We start from the raw sequence: 19,871 nt of genomic DNA, 5'->3' as shown, positions 1-19,871 counted from the left end.
CTCCACCACGGGGCCACTGCCGGTGCTGACAGCAGCTGTGGGGACAGGGGAGCCACCCAGGTCAGCCCAGCCTCTGTGGTCTTGTGGGAACCCATAAAATCAGAGGGTTTGGGAAAGCTGCAGAAGGCTTGGAGACAGCAGAGCTGTGGCTGGAGCTGAGCACAGCCATGAGATTGGCCAGCAGAAAAATCACCCCAGCAGTAGAAAAGTGAGGGCGTTGGAGCGACGCTCTGTGCACGAGCGCCTGTCCAGGATAATCCCTGAGCTGCAGGAGTCTGTCCAGAGAGAGGTGAGGCAGCTCTCAGCTCAGGGCTGCGCTCTGGGCACGGTGTTTGAAGGCTGGCCAGCAGCACTGCACTGGCAATGAGCGAGCAGTGCTGAACCAAAGGCGCGTGTGCTCGCAGCGCCTGGCTGGAACGCTGTCAGTGTGCTTCTGCCGCGTGTGAGCGGGCAAAACACTCCCAGAGTGAGCTGTAACACTGAGATCTGCGTGTGCTGCCGGGGAGGAGAGCTGCTGGCACCTTCCCCTTGTCACAGCCACGCAGTGACAGTGATGCTGGAGACAAACAGCTCGGGGCGCGCTCCCAGCAGTCCCGTCCCGTTTGTGGTTTGCACACAGAGCCCAGCTGGTGACAGGTCTGCCCCGAGCTCAGTGTGACTCGCTGTGCCCCAGCTCCCTGCCACCCCCTTCCCAAGGCAGGCAGGCTCTGCCCAGCAGGTTTGAGCAGCCCACAGCAGTGCCCAGGTTAAATATTGCTGCCTGAGCGCTCTGAGCAGCAGAGACAGAGCCCAGGGCTCCCCCTGCTCTGGCAGAGCCACTCTGGCAGCACCTGGTGCTCGGGAGTTTGGATGAACTCTGACCTGCTGCACCTCTGGATGCACAGGGATGATGCACAGGCACCTCTCTGAGGTGCAGGAAATGCACTCACCTCAAGACAACCTAGCTGGCCAGGTGACCAAAGCAAGCTGGAAACAGCCCCCCTCCCCATCTGCCAGGCTTGTGCTGGTTTGGCTACAGGCTCAAAGTGACCTTTGCTCAAAGGAAACACAGAATTAAAAACCAAAAAGGGATGAACAACACAGCATCTGGGAAAAGAGCTGGTTCCATGTTAAAAACAAGACTTTTCAGGGGTGGGATTAACTTAGTACTTTTTCAACCGGGCAAAAACTGATTTTCTTTTCACTATCATCAGGAATCTTTCAATCAAGCAATAAATGAAGTTAAGCAAAACTTAATTTTTGTTGCCAAGGACATGCTGAAGCAAAGCTAGACATTAGGTTTGCAAATACTATGCAGGTGTATATCACAAATTCCTCTGAAACAGGATGACACAGCCACCTGTCCTCACCCTGTTGAGTTTGGTGAACAAAAACCTGATGAATTTAGGGAGTACTGGCATGGGATAACACTGCCATAACGAGCGTCCTCACATTTTTCTTGGGTGTTGTGTCCCTTTCCAGGGTATAAATGGTCTCTAATTTTAAATAGTCTCTAATTATACCCTTGCAGGGTATAAATAGTCTCTAATTTTAACACAGGACCTCTGCACGAGGAGAGGAGCTGCCCCTCAGTGACACTGCGCTGTCCCCATCAGCTGCTCGCTGGGGAGTGGCACAGCACAGAGCAGCAGGGTACAGACAATTTCCTTCTCACAGCACTGGAGTATAAATGCATTACTTTTTCCTTTACTCTTGCCAGTGGTGATGCAGTTTCAGCTCAGGAAAGAGAACATGATGCTGTTTTCACTTACGTCTGGAATGCAAGGAAATGAGGAACAAACCCATTCTCTTCATATTTCTCATGTAAAATTTTATTCGTGTTAGTCCTTTGGTAAAGCATTTTACTCTTACAAACCTTAAAACAACATGCTGAATTCCAGTGTACAAAAATAACTGTCTTTAAAAAAAAAATTAAATTTTGAGCACAGTGTGACTGGAACCAAGTATGTTCTTCACACTCCACTCCTTTTTCCTCCAGCACATTACAAGGAACAAGGACAGATTTAAAGTGAGACGTAAACTCTATTCCAGGCCCAGCTGCTTATTCCTGCTCTGACCAGCTGGTTAGGACAGGATGGATCCCCAAAAGCTGAGCCTGAGGGCAAGGGATGGAGGGCACTGCTCTGGAGAGGGAGGGGGGGGTCTGTGCATCCCCGAGCACACAGCAGAGACCTGGCTGTCCCTTCCAGGGGAGGGAGGTGCCCGATGCCCTCCCGCTCTCTGGAGAGGACTGGGGGCTGAGGGGATGTGCTTTACAGCCACCTTCCTGCTTCCCACCCCGACCAGCCCCGAGCCAAGAGTCCCTTGGCTCCATGGGCACAGCCACACCTCACTGCTGGGCACACACACCCTGCCCAGCCCTGCGTGCCCCGCATCCCCAAGCAGAGGAACTGAACACAATCCAGAGCGCCCGGCAGGAGCTCCGGGTGCTGCCTGCCCTGGGGGCTCACAGGGAGGGAGTGGTCCCCTCTGGCTGTGCAGGTGGACAGGGAGGGGGGCGCCCAGCAGGGCTGGGCCAGGGACAGACTCCAATTCATGTGCGAGAGAGGGGCAGGAGTGAAGAGAAGGCAGAGCCAGAGCAGGGAATGCCAGTGCTACCTGCCATCACCAGGACTTCTGCTTGGACTTCTTCTTCCGCTGTTTTATAAGGAACAGATTGTCCCTGCTGTCAGGACTAGCAACTCTCTGCTTTTTCCACTTCTTCTTCCTTTTGGCACCTTCCAGAGGCTGCTGCACACACACGGCCCTGCTGCCGGGCAGTGCCTGGAGAGGGGCCTTGCGGCGGGCCCTGCTGCCCCTGCAGCCCTGCTGCCTGCCCCCCCGAGGGAACTCCTCGGGCTCCCCGAGGATTCCAGCAGCCCTCCTGTGCTTCCCCTCCTGGGCCTTCTTCGCCCGGCTCCCCTTCATCTTCTTGTGCTGCTCGCTGCTCCTGCTGTGCTTCCCCCGGTGCTCTTTCCAAAGTTTGCTCTTTTTCCTGTGGCTGGGCAACTCCAGCTGCTCTTCCTGCGGCGGTGTTTCAGACTGCTCTGGCAGGAGGCCAGCTTCCTGCAGGTCTGGAAATCAGAGTGGATTACTTCAATACCTAAAAGCCCTAAGACTGGGCACCTGAGCCACCACACCTCTCCTCCGTTACTGACAAAGTTAGACACAAATTTATCTCTGGCAGATTTCTTCACTGTGGGTTTTTGCTGCCATCAGGCTGGAATCTTAACAAATCGTGATTTAACCCCCTTCCTGCTATTTCATGGCATTTTTAATGTCGGCAGGTTTTCCAGATTTAAAACATCTGACAAGGCTCCCTGAGTGACTCTGACACAGTCAATTTCCATGGCAGACACGGATGAGCAAAGTCACAAATCTTCCACTACCACCAGGCTACCTGCTCAAATCCAGGCAGCTTTCCCCAACACATGGAAGTAATCCCACAGCGTTCCTAAAAGGCACAAACACAGCGCTGGAAGGTGGGAGGGATCTCCCAAACCTCACTGTACCTGCCACCTTCCTCTTCAGCCTGCTGGCTCTCCTCCTGATGTCGCACTCATCGTCGTAGTAGCAGACGAAGGGAGAAGTGGGGAACATGTTGCCCTGCATCCTCTTCTCCGAGCACTCCTGCAAAACACATCCCAGGTCAGCAGAGCTGGCTTCCTGCAGGAGAAACGGGCCAGGTCCTGCGGGTCCTGCTCTGCCCTGGTGGCCTTTTCACGCCCAGCTGGCGACGCCTCCCGCACACGCTGAGACACCGGCGCTGCTTGGGCAGCAGCAGGAACTACCTGCAGTCACCACACACCTGCAGCACCCACAGGACAGGCCACGGGGGCCAGGGGCAGACAGGCAAAGCTGCTGACAGAGCTGCAGGGCACAGGGCTACCAGGGACAGGGCAGTCCTGCTGCCAGGCAGGACCCCCGCCTCGCTCAGGTGCACACACCTGGCCCCTCAGAGGCAGGCAGGGCCCTGGCAGGGCAGCCCAGCAGCTGGGCTCCTCGGGGTGAGGCTCCCTGCAGAGGGTGGCAGCCCACAGGAAGGAGGGCAGCAGCCATGGGCAGCCAGAGCCTGTCACAGCCAGGGTGGTGCTGTCACCGTGTGCCACCCCCTCAGAGGGACAAGCCACGGCAAACCTGCAGCAGGCTGCTGCCAGCACATCAGGGTGCAGGCAACAGAAAGAGGAAAAAGAGGAGCAGGAGAGGCCTGAGCAGACAGCTGAGGAGAGCAAGGGGCTGACTCTGGCATCACGTGCATGCCAGCCCATTTCCCAAACAGCTGGAACAGGAGTGGCAGTTTCTTCACTGCTGGGCACACAGTTTTAGCCGTGTCTTGGAGCCAGGCTAACAGGAACACTTCCTGTGATTCTGCCTTTCATCTGGGTACCACGACACTGACAGGTGCCTGATTCTCCTTTATCCTCCTTGCTAATTGCCTGCTACCTGCTGTGCTTTCCTTCATCTTTCTCTTCTTAGATACTGCTGAGATCACAGAAACACAGAATGCCACAATGGCTTGGCTTGCTAGGGACCTTAAAGATCATCCCATCCCACCCCTGCCATGGCAGGGACACTGCCACTGTCCCAGGTGCTCCAGCCCCAGTGTCCAGCCTGGCCTTGGACATTCCAGGGGCAGCCACAGCTGCTCTGGGCACCTGTGCCAGGGCTGCCCACCCTCACAGGGAGGAATTTCTTCCTGACAGCCAATCTAACTCCTGTCTCCACCACTCTGAAGCCATTCTAATGGCACCTGGGCCTCACCAGTCTCCAGGAGGTGTCAGGAGCTTCCACTCACCCGATGCCTGCGCCGTGGCACCAGCAGCTTTCCTGCAGGTGCTGCTGCTGCCACTCAGTGCCACCCCGGCAGCCCCTGTCCCTGCCTGCTCCTGTGTCCACCCAGAGGCACAGAAAATGCCCACAAGTTGCTTTCCTCCCTTTCTGATTCTGTAGTTTCCACCAGTTTCAATTCAAGTATTTACTATCAGCTCCTCACATATAATTTCTAATTATTTTTATTTCAGCCTTAATAATGACTTAAATAATCCATTTACAGCACCCCTAATAACTACTCATTACTTTTACAGCAGCCTTACCTGTATCTGTGTGTGTCTGTCTTCCTCCAGTGCCATTTTTTGGACAGTTTAATAAGAGTAGACTAACTAAAGGCCCAAGCTTTTAACAAAACATACTGGATAGTTGAATGGGCTGACACACAAGAGCAGGCAGAAGGGAAGAGAGGAATTTGCTGGCAATTTGCTGTTTCTAAGCCACAGGTAAAAATAAGCTGAACCCATCCAATGCATGATTAACATTCATTTTCTAGAATATTTGTGGCTTGGCTCCTGCATTTATTCCATAAAAGAAAAAAACCCTTTTATTTGTCCTGTGTTGGTAATTGCAGGTACAGAGCTGAACTTGCTATGATAGGCACGGGAAAAGGTGACAAATATCACCAAAACACCCTGGAGGTGCAGCCACATCTCCTGCTCCCAGTGAGGCCACCTAAGGCTCGTGATGTCTCCTTCACCAGGCTGCACCTCACAGAGGGACACTGCCAAACTTGGGCCAGGTGTTGACCTAAACTAGGAAACTCCAAAAAAGGATCATCACAAGCAGGCAGAAATGGCAGATTCCCCAAACAGCACTCAAATATTTGGGCTGAGCGTGGTGAAAAACCTGACACGATGTTGAACGTGGGAAAAAAAAGAAAGGGGGGGGAAAAAAAGCTGTATTCAGCAACTGAATCCAATGAATCGTCTCTCTCCCAGGCAGTCTCAAATCAATGAACCTCCCAAGGAGAGACAGCAACTGTTACCTGCCTCCCTGTCTCTAAATCAGACGTGTGACATCCCTGTGCTCACCGGCCTGCGCCGAGCAGCGCGCGCTCACCAGCGTGGCTCCGCAGCTCCCTGCAGCCCCACGGGGCCTGGCAGGGCTGGGACTGCACCCCGGGGCTGGTGTCAGAACCCAGCACACCCCTCTGGCTGCCCTGCATGGCCCGAGCCCCGGGCAGGGGGCTCTGAGACCCTGGCAGCAGCCAAAGACACACGTGGGGTTTGGATCTTAGCCCGTGGAGCAAATCACCAACTCTGTGTGGAGAATTACAAGCCACAAAAGTTTAGGTAGCACAGTAGGGGATAATCACAAGGTGAAGGGAAGAATTTTTGAGTGCTGTACAAGGGGTTTTAAGCCTTGTACACAAGGATTTGGATTTTGCACAGGGGGGGCTGAGGCTCCAAGGGGGAGGAATCAGGGCGGGCCCTGCCCTTCTTCCTTCTTCTTCCTGGCCCCCATGGTTTGGGGGATGCTGGCGCTTCCAGACTGGTCTGGAGTGGACAGTCACTGTCTGGCACAGGTGACAGCTATGGGAACAGAACTGTACATACAGCACATGTAGTTTTTAGAGTAAAAGATGGCACCAGCCTCAGGGGTGCAGAGTGTGCCTCTGGCTGAGCTGCTGAGCAGACTGCAGAAGAAAATCTTAACATAACACACAATAAACAACCTTGAGACCGGACGACTGACAGCTACTGAATCCTTCTTGGAAGGCAGGGGTTGGAGCAGAGGCTTTTCCACCCTTCGGGGTCACCCTGCCCTGGGGGACACCCCGGCAGGCTGGCAGGGAGCCCACACTTACGTATCCCAGGTGTCCCTGGCGGGAGCAGTTGTAGCAGTAGACGGACGCCGCGCGCTCCGAGGCCGAGCCGCCTGCCTTGATGGGTCCCGGCTTGGTCTGCAAGAGGGAAACGGGCAACAGTTCTGAGTGCTGAATTGAAAATAAGTGGAAATTACATCAATATTGCTCTACTAGGCTTAGATCAGTGCGCTCCTGCTTGCTGCTGGAATATTAAGTTTGAAAAAGCAGCAACAGGCTGACGCTGGTGGAATTTTGTAGAGAGAGTGTCACAGACATATTTTATGAAAATCCTTTTGCTGGGATTTTCTTCTCCTGAGAAGCTGAGAAACCTCAAAAACCGAAATATAAACAATGACTCTCTGCTGCTGTGAAATGCAACAAATGAATCTGTGATTGGTCTCATGTGGTTGTTTCTAATTAATGGCCAATGACAGTCCAGCTGTCCAGACTCTCTCAGTCAATCACAAAACTTTGTTATTCACTCCATTCCATTCCTGTCCAGCCTTCTGATAATTCCTTTCTCTCTACTCTTTTAGTATAGTTTTAATATAGCACTTTTAATATAATATATATCACAACATAATAAATCAGCCTTCTGGAACACGGAGTCTAAATTCTCATCTCTCCCCTCGTCCTGGCTGCCCTGCAAGAGCCACAAGCGAGGTTCAGCCTGAGCATCACAAACGAGGTGGGAAGAGGCCTCGCTGGCATCTCGTCCACCTGGCCACGTCATTTCAGCTCTGAATGCAAACTGCTGGGGTGCTCCCCCCTGCTCCTTGTGTGCCAGTCCCTCCTCTCTCTCAGCTGGGGAGGCACGATGCCACGGCCACGGAGAGAATGGGACACCAGTCCCGTGCTGGCACCAGGACTAACAAGGGGTGCAGGTGTCCTGCCCCAAAAGCTGTGGGGCTTAGGAGCCCCCTTACTGATCTCTGTGTGTTTCTGCTCTCTGGGGCTAGAGGAGCATGGCAGGGTGGCCCCGGTTTCACAGGAAATGGTGGCGTTTGGCACAGCTCATTGCAGGAATGGCATTTTTCTTTAGGTGTGCGCTGCCACGCTCTTCTGCCGCGGGAGCCACCGCGCTCTCAGTCGGGGCCTCCAGGAGAGTGACAGCAGTGTTTGTAAAATAGGCAGGAACAAGAGGAACCTTCCAGCGCTGTTCTTTGTGAATCCGATCACACTTGCAGTGTCACCTCATTGTGAACTGCCCAGCCCCGGGCTCCAATGTGCGCTTCGGAGTCATGTTCCCTAGCTCACACCCACGCACCAGGAGGGGCCTGAAGGAGAGTGACACATCCAGCAGTGATTTGTGACAAAAGGTGGGGAAACAGGCAAAGGGAAAGACGGCCACCTATAAAGCAATCTGTGTATTTCTCATCCATGTCTCACAGCAAGAGCTCTCCAGCTAACAGCAGCGTGCAAGTGACACACTAAGCTGGCTCGGTTTTTCAGGTATTCTTTTATCATAAAAGTATGTAGAAGAGACAAGGAAATAGAAACCAACAAACCAAAATGCAAGCCCTCGTGCAGTACCCCTGGGGAAAAATCTGTCTGGTTTGTTCAGTGGATCAATCGCCGTTATTGTGGTCACATTTCAGCACGACGAGCGTCCCCAGAAATCCCCTTTGCCTTGCACAGGGCCCCTGAAGAGCAGCAACAACCCTGCAAGCAACACCTTCCTTTGCCTTCCTGGCGTGCTGAGCCTTGCCTGGACTGGATTTGTTTTCGAGGGTGATGCCAGGGAAGGGCACACGGGGACTCTGCCCCAGGGCTCTGCAGGACCAGCGGGGCTCTGCTCTGCCTCCTGCCAGCTGGGCAGCACAGGGAGCATGACACCTTCTGGGGAGCAGCCACCACCCTGTCTGGCTGCTGCCAAGTGCAGGGTGACGGCAGCAGGCAGGCACAAACCCCAGGAATCATTTCAGACACGCCGTCCTCCCCGTTCCACGATGCCACGTGCTGAAATCGAAGAGCCTTGCACCTTCGCCTACAGAATGACATCCTCCAAGGAAAAGAACTACTGCTCTGGCCATCACTGGTGTCCCAAAGCTGAAAACTCTGCATTTCTGGGCGCAAAATCTGCACACAGCTCTCAACACTCTTTAGAGGAAAGAGAAGCTCCTCGAGGAGCAGCTCTGCAGTGGCCTCGTCCTCCTGTGGGGCCCCAAAAACTGGGCACAAGCAGGCGTGGGGGGCTCCTCCAGCACGGGAGTCCTTTGGGCTTACACGCATCCTGCCCCCCTCCTCCCCCTCCCAGGGCAGCTCCCTTGCCCCTCCTGCTTTTATTTCGTTGATGCAAAAGGTCACATTTAAGGAAAAAATTAAACTGAGCACTTGCAGGCCAGATTACAACTCTACATAACTTTACTCTTCTCCCAAGCCAACCAAAAAGGAAACCTGCATGTTATAAACCCTCTGTTTTCTTATTATTTAAGACTTAAAAAAGCATCTAAGGATCCAGCCATTTGGGTACAAAATAAACTATTCATCAACACAGCTTCTTTATGTTATAGGTTTTTTTTTTGTTGTTAAAAACATTTAAATAATCTATATTTGTAGGGTGATATCTTGGAGATTACTTCACTATCAATATATAGAAGTAATAACCTGGTAGATAGCATTACCTATGAAAGGTCCATCCCATCTGCTATTCTTGCTGAAAGCTTTTCATGCACCAGTAAACTCAGTAAATATCAGAAGATAAAGCATAAGCCTACCACGCCATGGATTTACTCCTAATGTCTCCTCAAAGTGCAGCCTGATGCAACGATTACAAATGATTTTTCTTCTAATGTCATTTTACATAACCCTTTTTTCTGCATGAGTAGTTAGTGCAGAATGAATGAATGAATGCCATTAAAACAGTTAATCATTATCTGGGACACTGGCCTTCCTCCCTTCTGAACCAGGAATCTCCATGACAAAGGCCAAGAGATCAGAATGCCAGGGCTGCCTCTCTGGCCTATTTCTGGCAGTAATTTTTTATGCAAATGGCCCTGCTGGGCAGCTCCCTCGGTGACCTTGAGCTCCCCTTATCTGCGCCGACTTTGATCCGACCAGGGCTCCCTTTCACAAAGCTCGCCGCTGCTCAGGATCTGCAATCTGGCTAAATCTCACTAATTAAGGAAAATCATCTGACCTCTGCTTCTGCGTGTGTCCCTGCTGTCCCCGCTCTGTGCTGCGTGGGCAGTGCTGCAGCGGGGCAGGGGGGACAGAGCCCTTTGTGCAGCCCCCGGTGCCCCTGCGGGCCGAGGCACCCGCAGGCTGTGCCACAGCAGCGCAGGACAGCGCGACGGGGCTGGGACACGGGCTGGGACACGGGCTGGGACACGGGCTGGGACATGGGCTGGGACACGCAGCATGTGCAGTGTGACACGCTGTGACGTGGCTGGGACACGGGCTGGGACACGGGCTGGGACATGGGCTGGGACACGGGCTGGGACACGGCTGTGACGTGGCTGGGACACGGGCTGTGACACGGGCTGTGCAGAGTGTGACACGCTGTGACGTGGCCGTGACACGGGCTGGGACACGGGCTGGGACACGGGCTGTGCAGAGTGTGACACGCTGTGACGTGGCTGTGACACGCAGCATGTGCAGAGTGTGACACACTGTGACATGGCTGTGGCACAGGCTGTGACGTGTGGTGTGACGTGTGGTGTGACATGGGCTGTGACATGGGCTGTGACACGCAGCGTGTGCACAGTGTCACATGTGATGTCTCACGTGCTGTGACACGCAGCGTGTAGAGCGTGTGACGTGTGCTGTGTCCAGGCTGTCTCATGTGCTGTGGCACGCAGCGTGTGCAGCATGTGACATGTGCTGTGTCACACGTGCTGTGGCACGCAGCGTGTGCAGCGTGTGACATGTGCTGTGTCTCATGTGCTGTGGCACGCAGCGTGTGCACAGTGTCACATGTGCTGTGTCCAGGCTGTCTCTCGTGCTGTGACACGCAGCGTGTGCAGCGTGTGACATGTGCTGTGTCTCACGTGCTGTGACACGCAGCGTGTGCAGCGTGTCACATGTGCTGTGTCACACGTGCCGTGACACGCAGCGTGTGCAGCGTGTGACATGTGCTGTGTCTCACGTGCCGTGACACGCAGCGTGTGCAGCATGTGACATGTGCTGTGTCACACGTGCCGTGACACGCAGCGTGTGCAGCGTGTGACATGTGCTGTGTCACACGTGCTGTGACACGCAGCGTGTAGAGCGTGTGACGTGTGCTGTGTCCAGGCTGTCTCATGTGCTGTGACACGCAGCGTGTGCACAGTGTCACATGTGCTGTGTCCAGGCTGTCTCTCGTGCTGTGACACGCAGTGTGTGCAGCGTGTGACATGTGCTGTGTCACACGTGCTGTGACACGCAGTGTGTGCAGCGTGTGACATGTGCTGTGTCTCACGTGCTGTGACACGCAGCGTGTGCAGCGTGTGACATGTGCTGTGTCACACGTGCTGTGACACGCAGCGTGTGCACAGTGCCACATGTGCTGTGTCACACGTGCTGTGACACGCGGCGCGATGTGCGATGCAGCCAGGCTGTCCCACCTGTGCGGGGTGAGCTCTTGCCCGCCCTGGACCCCCAGCCTGCCCCGAGGAGCGCGTTCCACGCCATCCCTGCGCCGCTGAAGCGCGCCGTGACAAATGACCCGCATCCAGATGAGCTCCAGGGCCGCGGAGCCAGCGCGGGAGCCGAGGCCACTGCCCATGGACGCACCAGCTGCCCCTGCCTGGAGAAGCCTTGCTCCGAGGTGCTCTTTGCTGGCTTCATCCAACACCAGTTCCCACAGCTCTGAGGATGGGAGGGAATAGTTTCCCTCTTTCCAGCGCTTTGTCCACCACCAAAGGCTGTGTCTGCAGCGCAACAAGCCCAACGCGGCCTGAGCCCGGGAGCCAAACCCAGCACCAGCCGTGCTTCAGCCCTTCCTGGAGCCACTGAGAGACAATCATGGAGTGGATCATCGCGCCCGGTGGCTGCAGGCTGGGGCTGGGCAGAGAAAAGGTCACAGCAGCTCCATCAGGGGAAAATATACATTCACTTTTCCCCCTACAGATTATCATAATCTACTGGCACGCCAGCGGAAACAATGGCAGGTTAGCATCATCCCCTTATATTCCAAATTGCCAATATAAGGTATCGTGTAATATTGTAATTATACCCAGGGTTTTTGTTGTTGTTATTTTCTTTAAGCGTGTCATGCACCCAGTAGACTTGCATTCCATTGGGTAATTCCTTAATTAGGCAGATTTTTTGAAACAAGTATTATGTACACAACAGACCGGAACGTCTCCTTTGGAGTCTTCCCAGTCTATCAGGTGATTGCATCATTAAGCCACACATGCTACGTAGTAAAAATCCTTATGAAAATTCATGAAAGAAGCACACTGAGCCTGGTGCATGCTAATAAACAAGAAACATACAAATTTAGTCTTTTGACTTTTAATCCCCCCAAACTCCAAACAATCACAAATGAAATAATTTCTTCACTGAATTTTATTTCTTTTTTTTTCTTCCAGCTATCTAATAAAACCTTTCTCTTCCCACAGGAGTTGTGGAGGTCCAGCCTGAGCATCTTCCCACAAATTACACTTTACTAAATGTGCTCGTGACATTTGGACATCACCAAAATATGGGGAAATAACCAAGAAAAAAGTGATCTCACTTATCTTTTAGGGCTTTTTTTTCCCTTTTCTTTCTTTTCTTTTTCTTTTTTTTCTTTTTTTAAGCCATGATACACATTAAATTACCAGTTAATTAATCAAATTTTAATTTTTGATTATACAGTCTGGGAAACCAAAGGCTTTCCCAGAGGAAGAAATTTAACTTGCCCGGTCACAGTACGAGCACTGTGATCTCTTTCTACAGAAATAAGACATTTCTACAACGCATTTTAAAGAGATGCAAATAGCATCTACAATTGACTGTGTGAAAACGCTACAGGAAGAGACAAAACGTACAGTATTATATATTTAAAATAAATGAATGCAATCTTTTAATGCTCTCACAAGCAGAGGAGAAAACCCTAAAATATTAATTCAAAAAGTCTTCTCTGAGAAACGGACAAAACCCCCTCAAGTTCACCGAGAAAATGAATGTATGCAAGATAGTGAGGATAACAACAATACAATCCCTGAATGCCTCAAAATCTTCATGGTTTAAAAGGCATCCCAATTTTCTCCAAAGGTGGTGGCATCTCTCTAGCCGTCCATGGCTAATTTTACAGGGAATGCAAAACGTTATTTAGAAACGACGGCGCATTAAACTCTAACTGTTCCTGATGTGGCTCTCAAACTACAAACCTATCTCCCCTTCTATTTTAATTTTAAAGTAAGTTAGCAAACACTTCGCTCCTAATCCCTGGGGACTATCTGTATGGTGACACAAACGCACAAATTTATGACAGTAACATAAATGCTCCTCCGAAGTAATGTGCAACATTAAGTGAAATCGTTTCCTGGAAAGATATTATAGGTATCTATATTTTATTTGCCATCTTAAACATATCTGGGTCTTTATGACCTTATTTTTAAAATGTATTTCCTTTTTACATTTCCTGGTGCAAATGGACTGCATAAATAAGCAATGTGCTATGAGGCTTCAGACTAGCCGATAAACCCTTTCAATTTTCATGCCAGCTTCTTCTTTTGTAATTCAAATCTGGCTGAAAACTGGCAGCTCTGAAAACTGAAACAAGCACTGCCACAAATACCTTGTAATGCTATCGACCTTGTCTGCCCATGCAGTGAGAAAGGGGGATGCATATGTGTCTGCAGTCATCCAGATAACACAACTCATTTTTTTGGGGGGATAACAGAAGCTGGACCCGAACCGCGCACCCAAAGCAGTCATTACCAGGCAGGCTGGAGAATAAGTCTCTTCAAAATACACAGCGCATTTAAAAACCATATACAGGGCTCAGCCACTGCTTTCATTACCAATTTTAATTTAGCTCCTTCAGTTTGCTAGCCAGATAAACTCTTTAGTGCTGTTTTTTAATCTATTTGCCACATTTTATGTTTAAGATTATAGTAATATGGGACAGGAGAAGGAATCACTTTTGGAGGAAATAAAGAAATAGATCCGCTTATCGGCGCCCATCAGAAAGTTCATTAATCAGCCGGGCTTTGTGCCCCCTAAATTGAAAGGTTAAATAATCCTCTCAGGAATATTTCTCGGCACCGCCGCCAATTGTCCGGAGAGAAGCTGCCATTCACCGTGCTCCAGATCGGTGACAGGGTATTTTACCACCGTTTGGGCCCCAAACAATGACGGACAAATGGCCTGGCTCACAAAGAAACCTTTTAGTACACGGATGGAGAAAGGACCACAAGCTTTGAAGTGGGGTGGGGGAGGTGGGAGAGACCCAGCGGAGGAGGAGGAGGAGAAGGAGGTGGAGGAGGAAGAGGAGGAGAAGGAGGAGGAGGAGGAGGAGACTGGGGCACTGGGACATGTATATTTTATTTGAATGTTTGTTGGGGGATTGGCCAAATGTTTATATACATCGCTATATACCTATATATCTGCCCGGGCACGGCACCGGCTGCCCCCACGCTAGGCACACGCACAGTTACACATACATTTGTACATTAATCTGAAAACAAACATTTGCAAAGCCTGTGAAATCAGAAGATGAACAGAACCAGAGCACAGTTATATTTATTAGCTAATACACGGGGGAGCCCGGCGAACCCGAAGGTTTTAATTCTTACTGTCATTCTGGATGAGTTACAGCTTCCTTTCTCTCACTTTAATCTTTATGTCATCCACTGAGCATTCCTCACCACTGCACCCAAAAGGAGGAAGCACCACGCCTGCGTAAGTTTCTTAGGGGAGCGCTCTTCCCAGGTTTTTATTGATAAATAGACTCTTAGCAAATTTTTTTTTGGAAGTGGTTTCTAATCACAGCTAAAATGGAAGTGAACATGGGAAAACTTTCAGTTCTGCTGAGGAGTACGAGACGCCATGTGAGCAGCGCATCAGTTTGCTAGAAGTGAGTTTTGGGTTGCATTTTAAATAGATAATAACTGAACCTTTTCCCTCTAAACTCCCCAGCAGCTCAGCTTCAGCACGCAGCACCCCTCACTAACAGACAATTTCACAGAAGCACTTTCCTTACGCTACCAACATGCCCCCTGCACCTGTTAATGTTTGTCCACTTTCTCATCATTTTTTCATGCACTCTCCATTAAAGAGCATCCTATATATTCAGGAAGAGCAGTTATTGGCACCTAGATTCATGACGAGTGACATTCATCCCAAATATGTCCTTGTGGAAACGTGTGACAGCTTGTATACAACCCCTGGCAAACAAAAGCTTCTCCATCTCCTTCTTGCACACCTGTTTGTAAAAATTGTTTTCAATTCCACGCAGTTTTTACTTTGATGTGACTTGGGACTCCCTGAGTAGTACACAGCATCTAAAAATGGATCAGAGCATGTCAGGTTTCTGCTCTCTCACGCCATGTAAATATTGCTGCTGACCAAAACAGTTTCCTCCAGACCAACTTTTGAGTATCTCAGTGCTACCATTTTTCCTCTCTTTCCTTCCTGAGGCCACCATCAGAAAATCAGAATGAATTCAACCAGCTCTCATCTGGCATCAAAACAGACAGAAACTGGGTACCTCACTCAAATCCAGGGCAATTAATTTTAAACCAGGAGATTTTTCAGGGTGATCGCACAGTCCACGGAAACCCTCCAGTGTCTGTACTCCTGCACAGGCGCTCACCGCCCCATTTTTTGAGCGCCAAAAGAAGTTATAAAAATTCATTAGAAACAGAATTAACTGCATAGTCAAGAAGGAACACAAAAATACCTTCTGTTGGCTACAAGGTGAGCAGAGACTGAAGGTGGAGAGTTTGAGGGGAGCAAAAAGAAAAAAAAGGAAAAGAAAAAGACGAGCCACTTTTGGACACAGCTGTAAGAAGAAGTGAGCCTGGCAGTGACTGTCCTTGCCTTGCGCATCCCTCGCCTGCTCTGGTATGAAAACAACTCCTCTTCCTCAGCAGCTGGCAGCACTGCCAGCACGCCGGGCAAGCTGCGCTGAGGATGGAGACACCCAGGAGCAGGGAAAGCCAGACAGAGCGGAGTGCCCCTTCCTGCACGGGGGATCCTCCCCTGCCCACTGCAGAGCCGCTCTCACGGCCCTTGGGGTGTGTTTGTCAAACGGTGATTCAACCCAAATTCAACATCCGAGGGCCCAGCTCCGCTGCCCTGCAGCCAAAAATCCCGCAGGATGCCCCCGACTGCGGCCCTGGGTGGGTGGCAGAGTGTGTGCACGCTCGGTGCCCCTCGCACACGCTGCTGAGGCTTCTCTGCGAGCACCTGCCCCTGGCTCCGTGCTCCTCACCCCTCCGCGCGGGCCCTCGGCTCCTTTAATTCCCTCTACACTTGGTTCTCCAGGACTCGAAATCAAGATCAGGATAATTCTGTCACGGGGATAGAAACTTTTCTATACACATGACAGGACCTAGGAAGATGTATTAATATCATTGACATGATAGACCCTCTCTCGGAATTAAATCAGTGAATATTTTTAGGGAACCCTAATCCGTAGATTATTAACATGATCGAGCATAACTTGAGGAAGTTACTGCCTTACCAGCACGAGCTCCGGGCTGCTGCGGCACACGAACCACCAGCAGGATGAACCACGCAGTGCAAACACATTTACTGACTTTTTATACTTTTTCCACTTCGCCGTACAAAAATGCACAAAAATCCATTTTATGGCATCTATGCGTATTAAGTGCAACTGTGGGTTTTTTTTTTTTTCCACATTTTAAAATGTCTGTTAAATTTGCGGACGATTTTTGGCTTCCTACAGAATATTGAGACCGGTTCAAAGGTCTAACAAAACTTTAAAAAGACATCTCCATATCAAGTTTGGAGAAATTCTGGAGAAAATCTCAGAATGTAGGAATTTTAATATTAATATTCACGCATAGCACTGACTGCAGAAAGAGGGTACAGAATTTTTTTTTTTCTCAAATGTTTTTGAAATGCATTGGAAACCTCACTTTAGCTTGAAAATTCTCTCTTCCTTATTTAGATGGTTAATACTTGAAATCATGATAATAATGTAAATGCTTGTGTAAGTTTGCCCTTTCAGATGAAAGGAAAGAGAGGTGAAATTTTTGAACTGAATTTTTAAGCATCAAAGAAAAAAATAATCTTAATCCTTTCCCTTAAGAGAACTGCGGTTGAGTATGTGAAGGGAAAATATTTCAGCAGCAAACCTTCCCCGATTATTCTCTTTGATTAATTACCCACTCACCCAACAGCTCTGGTGCACCACAAAAACAACCCAAACCTCTCTGGTTTTGGGTGTGCAGGGCTGGAGGGATGCATGCCCCCAAATGTCCTGGACTGCACAAAGAGCGTCCGAGGCACGTGGGAGTCATCTAACCAGAGATTTAAAACAGTGAAATACATTGATTACCACCCTCTGCTCTTCTCCATTTCCCTTTCACAGCGAAAGACGCTGCTTTTGCAGCAGACAGGGCCCTTGGCACCCCCTCAACACCGGAGCCAGGGGTCTCTGAGCCACGCCGCTCCCCAAGACAGCCCCGCAACACCTGGAACCCCAAAATCACAGAAATGTTTAGTCAGCTCTATTCCGCTCTCTCCCCGTTTCCAGACTGCCTCCAGAAGCATGCAGAAACACAATTTTTGGTCAAGATGTAATCTCTCTTTAACCCTCAATTTTAAAGCACCTTTTACTTTGTTTTCTGGGCAGCAGGTGCAGAAGAGCACGAGACAGATAAAAGTCAGAGAAGCAGGATGCTCCCTACCACGCTTACTTCATGATGAAGGTGAGTGGCAGGTGGTACCCATGCTGCTGGAAGGTTCTGCATCCCACCCGAAATGTCCACTCGTGTCCTTGCAGAAAATTTATGCAGGGTTATTAAAGCTACTTCTTTTCCCCATCATAATCTAAATACGCCTTTCAAATAAAAATGGGGAAAGAACTTTTAGCTAGCATTTGTACTGAAAAGCTATAGCACATGCTTTGAATTCATAAACCTAACAGTTCTTTCAGGGCCTGAAACTGTCTTTTCTGAAAAAAAAAAAACAAAAACAAAACAACAAAACAACAAAACTATCCGAAAGAATACCTTTCGTGAAATATGATTCCTTTGCAAGAGGAAAATATTTGGGGTTTAGGTTTCTGGTAGCCTCAAAAAATATCTGAAACTTGAAAGACAATGGCAACACAGCAGATTACAATTAGTAGGGGAAAATAAGCTGTAAAATCGCTTTGCCCAGCACACCGACCTCCTCTGACCTGCTGGCTTTCTCCAGGAGAGCTGTGCAGGGCTGGCAGCACTCAGCAGCACCCCCGACACTGAAAACCACTTGCAAGACGGGTCAGGTTTGGACAAGAGAGAGTTTAAAACACCGAGAGTTTAAAACCAAAATATCTGCCTGTGGCTGGCCAAGCTCTGCCCCAGCTCCTCCTCTGGCTATTGGGGCAAGCAACCTCTCAAAGGGCAGGAAATCCTCACCACCTCCCAAGCAGGTATGTGGACATCATCATGCTCCAGGTGTCCGTGTGCCCCGAGACCCACCAGAGCCAGAGTCATCCTTACCCTAGATCCACAACCCTGGTAATTCTGAGCTGCCTTCCCTGTAAAATATCCTGCCGAATGGACACTGAAGCAATGGCACAAGGGCCCACTCCGAGATGCCAAAATAAGGGAAATAAATTGCCTATTTCACAGACCTTTTTTTTTTTCTTTTCTTTTTGAGCTGCTGGAAATAGCCTCGACACACCTGGAGAGAAACTGGCCAGGTGCTGAAGCATTCCAGAGGAGTGTGCTGACCCCATGGCCTGTGGCTTTGTGTCATGGCCACTGGAGCCAGCCCTGTGGCCATGTCACAGCCACAGCTGCAAGGAAATATGCATTATTTCCTTGGCATTAACCTCCTCCCCAAAATGCTCCTAAACCCATCCCTTCCCTCACCGCTCCACACCTAAAAAAATCTCTGCAAACCAAATGTCCTCTCTCTCTCTCTCTCTCTAGCGCCTAAATATTTTTTGCCAGGGTTGTATTATTTTTTATTTTTCCTTTCTGGAAGTCACGCTGCAACAGAGAGAAATCGACTTCCAAATGGCTTACATTTTCACTTCAGGAAAAAAGTAGCAGGCCATGAGGCATTTTAATCACGCACACAAAGAAACCTGAGCGCAACATTTAAACACAAAAGACGCATGTCCCTTCGTGTCCTTCGTACACAGGGCCAAATCAGCCAGCTCCTGGTTCACCTTCCTTTATGTAAGCGGATTAAAAGTAAGATTAATAAACTGTCAAAAAAGTGTGTTAAACGGTAGCTTCTGCTAATTAAAAATTCTGATGGTTCTAAAGCTCTGTTGGTGGCCATCTTGCCCTGGGAGAGCTCACACAGGCGAGGCTGGTGAAGGCAGGGCACGGGGGACGGAGTCAGCGCGGCTGGCTGCAGCGGCACCGGGGCAGGGAGGGGTTACTGAAAACCAGACATCCCTACAGAGAGAAAACACTCTGTCCCGGTGAGATTTATGTTTTAACATACACATCGACCGCAAGAAACACCTCGGGAAAATAAAAAACTTGCTCTGCCCATTTTAGGGACAGAATGCCCTTACCCAGTTGTTATTCTAACACTTCCACAGTTCGTTCCTGTTTGGCTGTGGCGTCCTCATCCCGGTGTCGGGCAGAACCGGCCACATCCCTTCCTGCGTGGCACAAATCACTGTGACAATAAGACGTGGCGAGACCCGCCGCCGGCCCGTTTCCACCTGACACCGAAACACGCCGAGCGCCGTGCCCCGTGCCTGGCTGCCCGCCGGCACTGCCACCCGCACTCCGGGGCCTCACGGCACAGGGGCAACCTCACACCCAGGCCAAAGCACTCTGGGCACTGAGGATAAATGAATCTCCTCTTTTTCTCATCTGCTGGGTGGATGCTAGCACTAGCAGCAGCCTCAGCAGGCCGCTCAGGCCTCCAAGGCCCCGCAGGCCGCGGGACGGGGCTGAGGCCGCGGCCGCTGGTCAGCGTGGTCAGCCCGGCCCACGGCGCTCCCCGGGCGGCCAGCGCAGAGCCCCGGGCTGCCCACAGCAGCAGCAGAGGGGACAAGGGCTGTCCACGCGGGGTGTGACCCCCAGAGCTGCCCCGCCGCAGCCCGGGCCCGCTGAGGGCAGCAGCTGCCACAGGCCACGCGGCGCGGCGCGCGGGCCGCAGGCCAAACTTGAAGCCAAATATTGTGTTTTTTAAAGAA

The 19,871-nt window shown here is 50.7% G+C and overlaps 1 protein-coding gene across 3 annotated transcripts in view; it reads right to left on the bottom strand.

Moving 5' to 3' along the window:
- Nucleotides 1–929: 929 nt before the first annotated feature.
- Nucleotides 930–19,871, bottom strand: part of ZCCHC7 (zinc finger CCHC-type containing 7) — a 97,368-nt gene continuing 78,426 nt past the window's right edge. Inside the window, exons 8-11 of one of the 3 annotated variants that reach the window (XM_038125934.1) lie at nt 6,617–6,712; nt 3,492–3,609; nt 2,599–3,053; nt 930–1,030 (exon numbers count right to left, since the gene is read on the bottom strand). In XM_038125934.1, coding sequence (XP_037981862.1) covers nt 2,605–3,053; nt 3,492–3,609; nt 6,617–6,712 — 663 coding nt within the window. In that variant the 3' untranslated portion in view covers nt 930–1,030; nt 2,599–2,604. Of the gene's footprint in view, nt 1,031–1,771; nt 3,054–3,491; nt 3,610–6,616; nt 6,713–19,871 lie in introns of those variants that run through there. The other 2 variants (XM_038125935.1, XM_038125933.1) reach the window with 2 other exon arrangements.

Source organism: Motacilla alba, chromosome Z, assembly GCF_015832195.1.
Source record: "Motacilla alba alba isolate MOTALB_02 chromosome Z, Motacilla_alba_V1.0_pri, whole genome shotgun sequence".
Lineage (NCBI taxonomy): Eukaryota > Metazoa > Chordata > Aves > Passeriformes > Motacillidae > Motacilla > Motacilla alba.
Note: the sequence above shows the minus strand (reverse complement) of the source record. Positions and strands in the feature narration are given on the sequence as shown.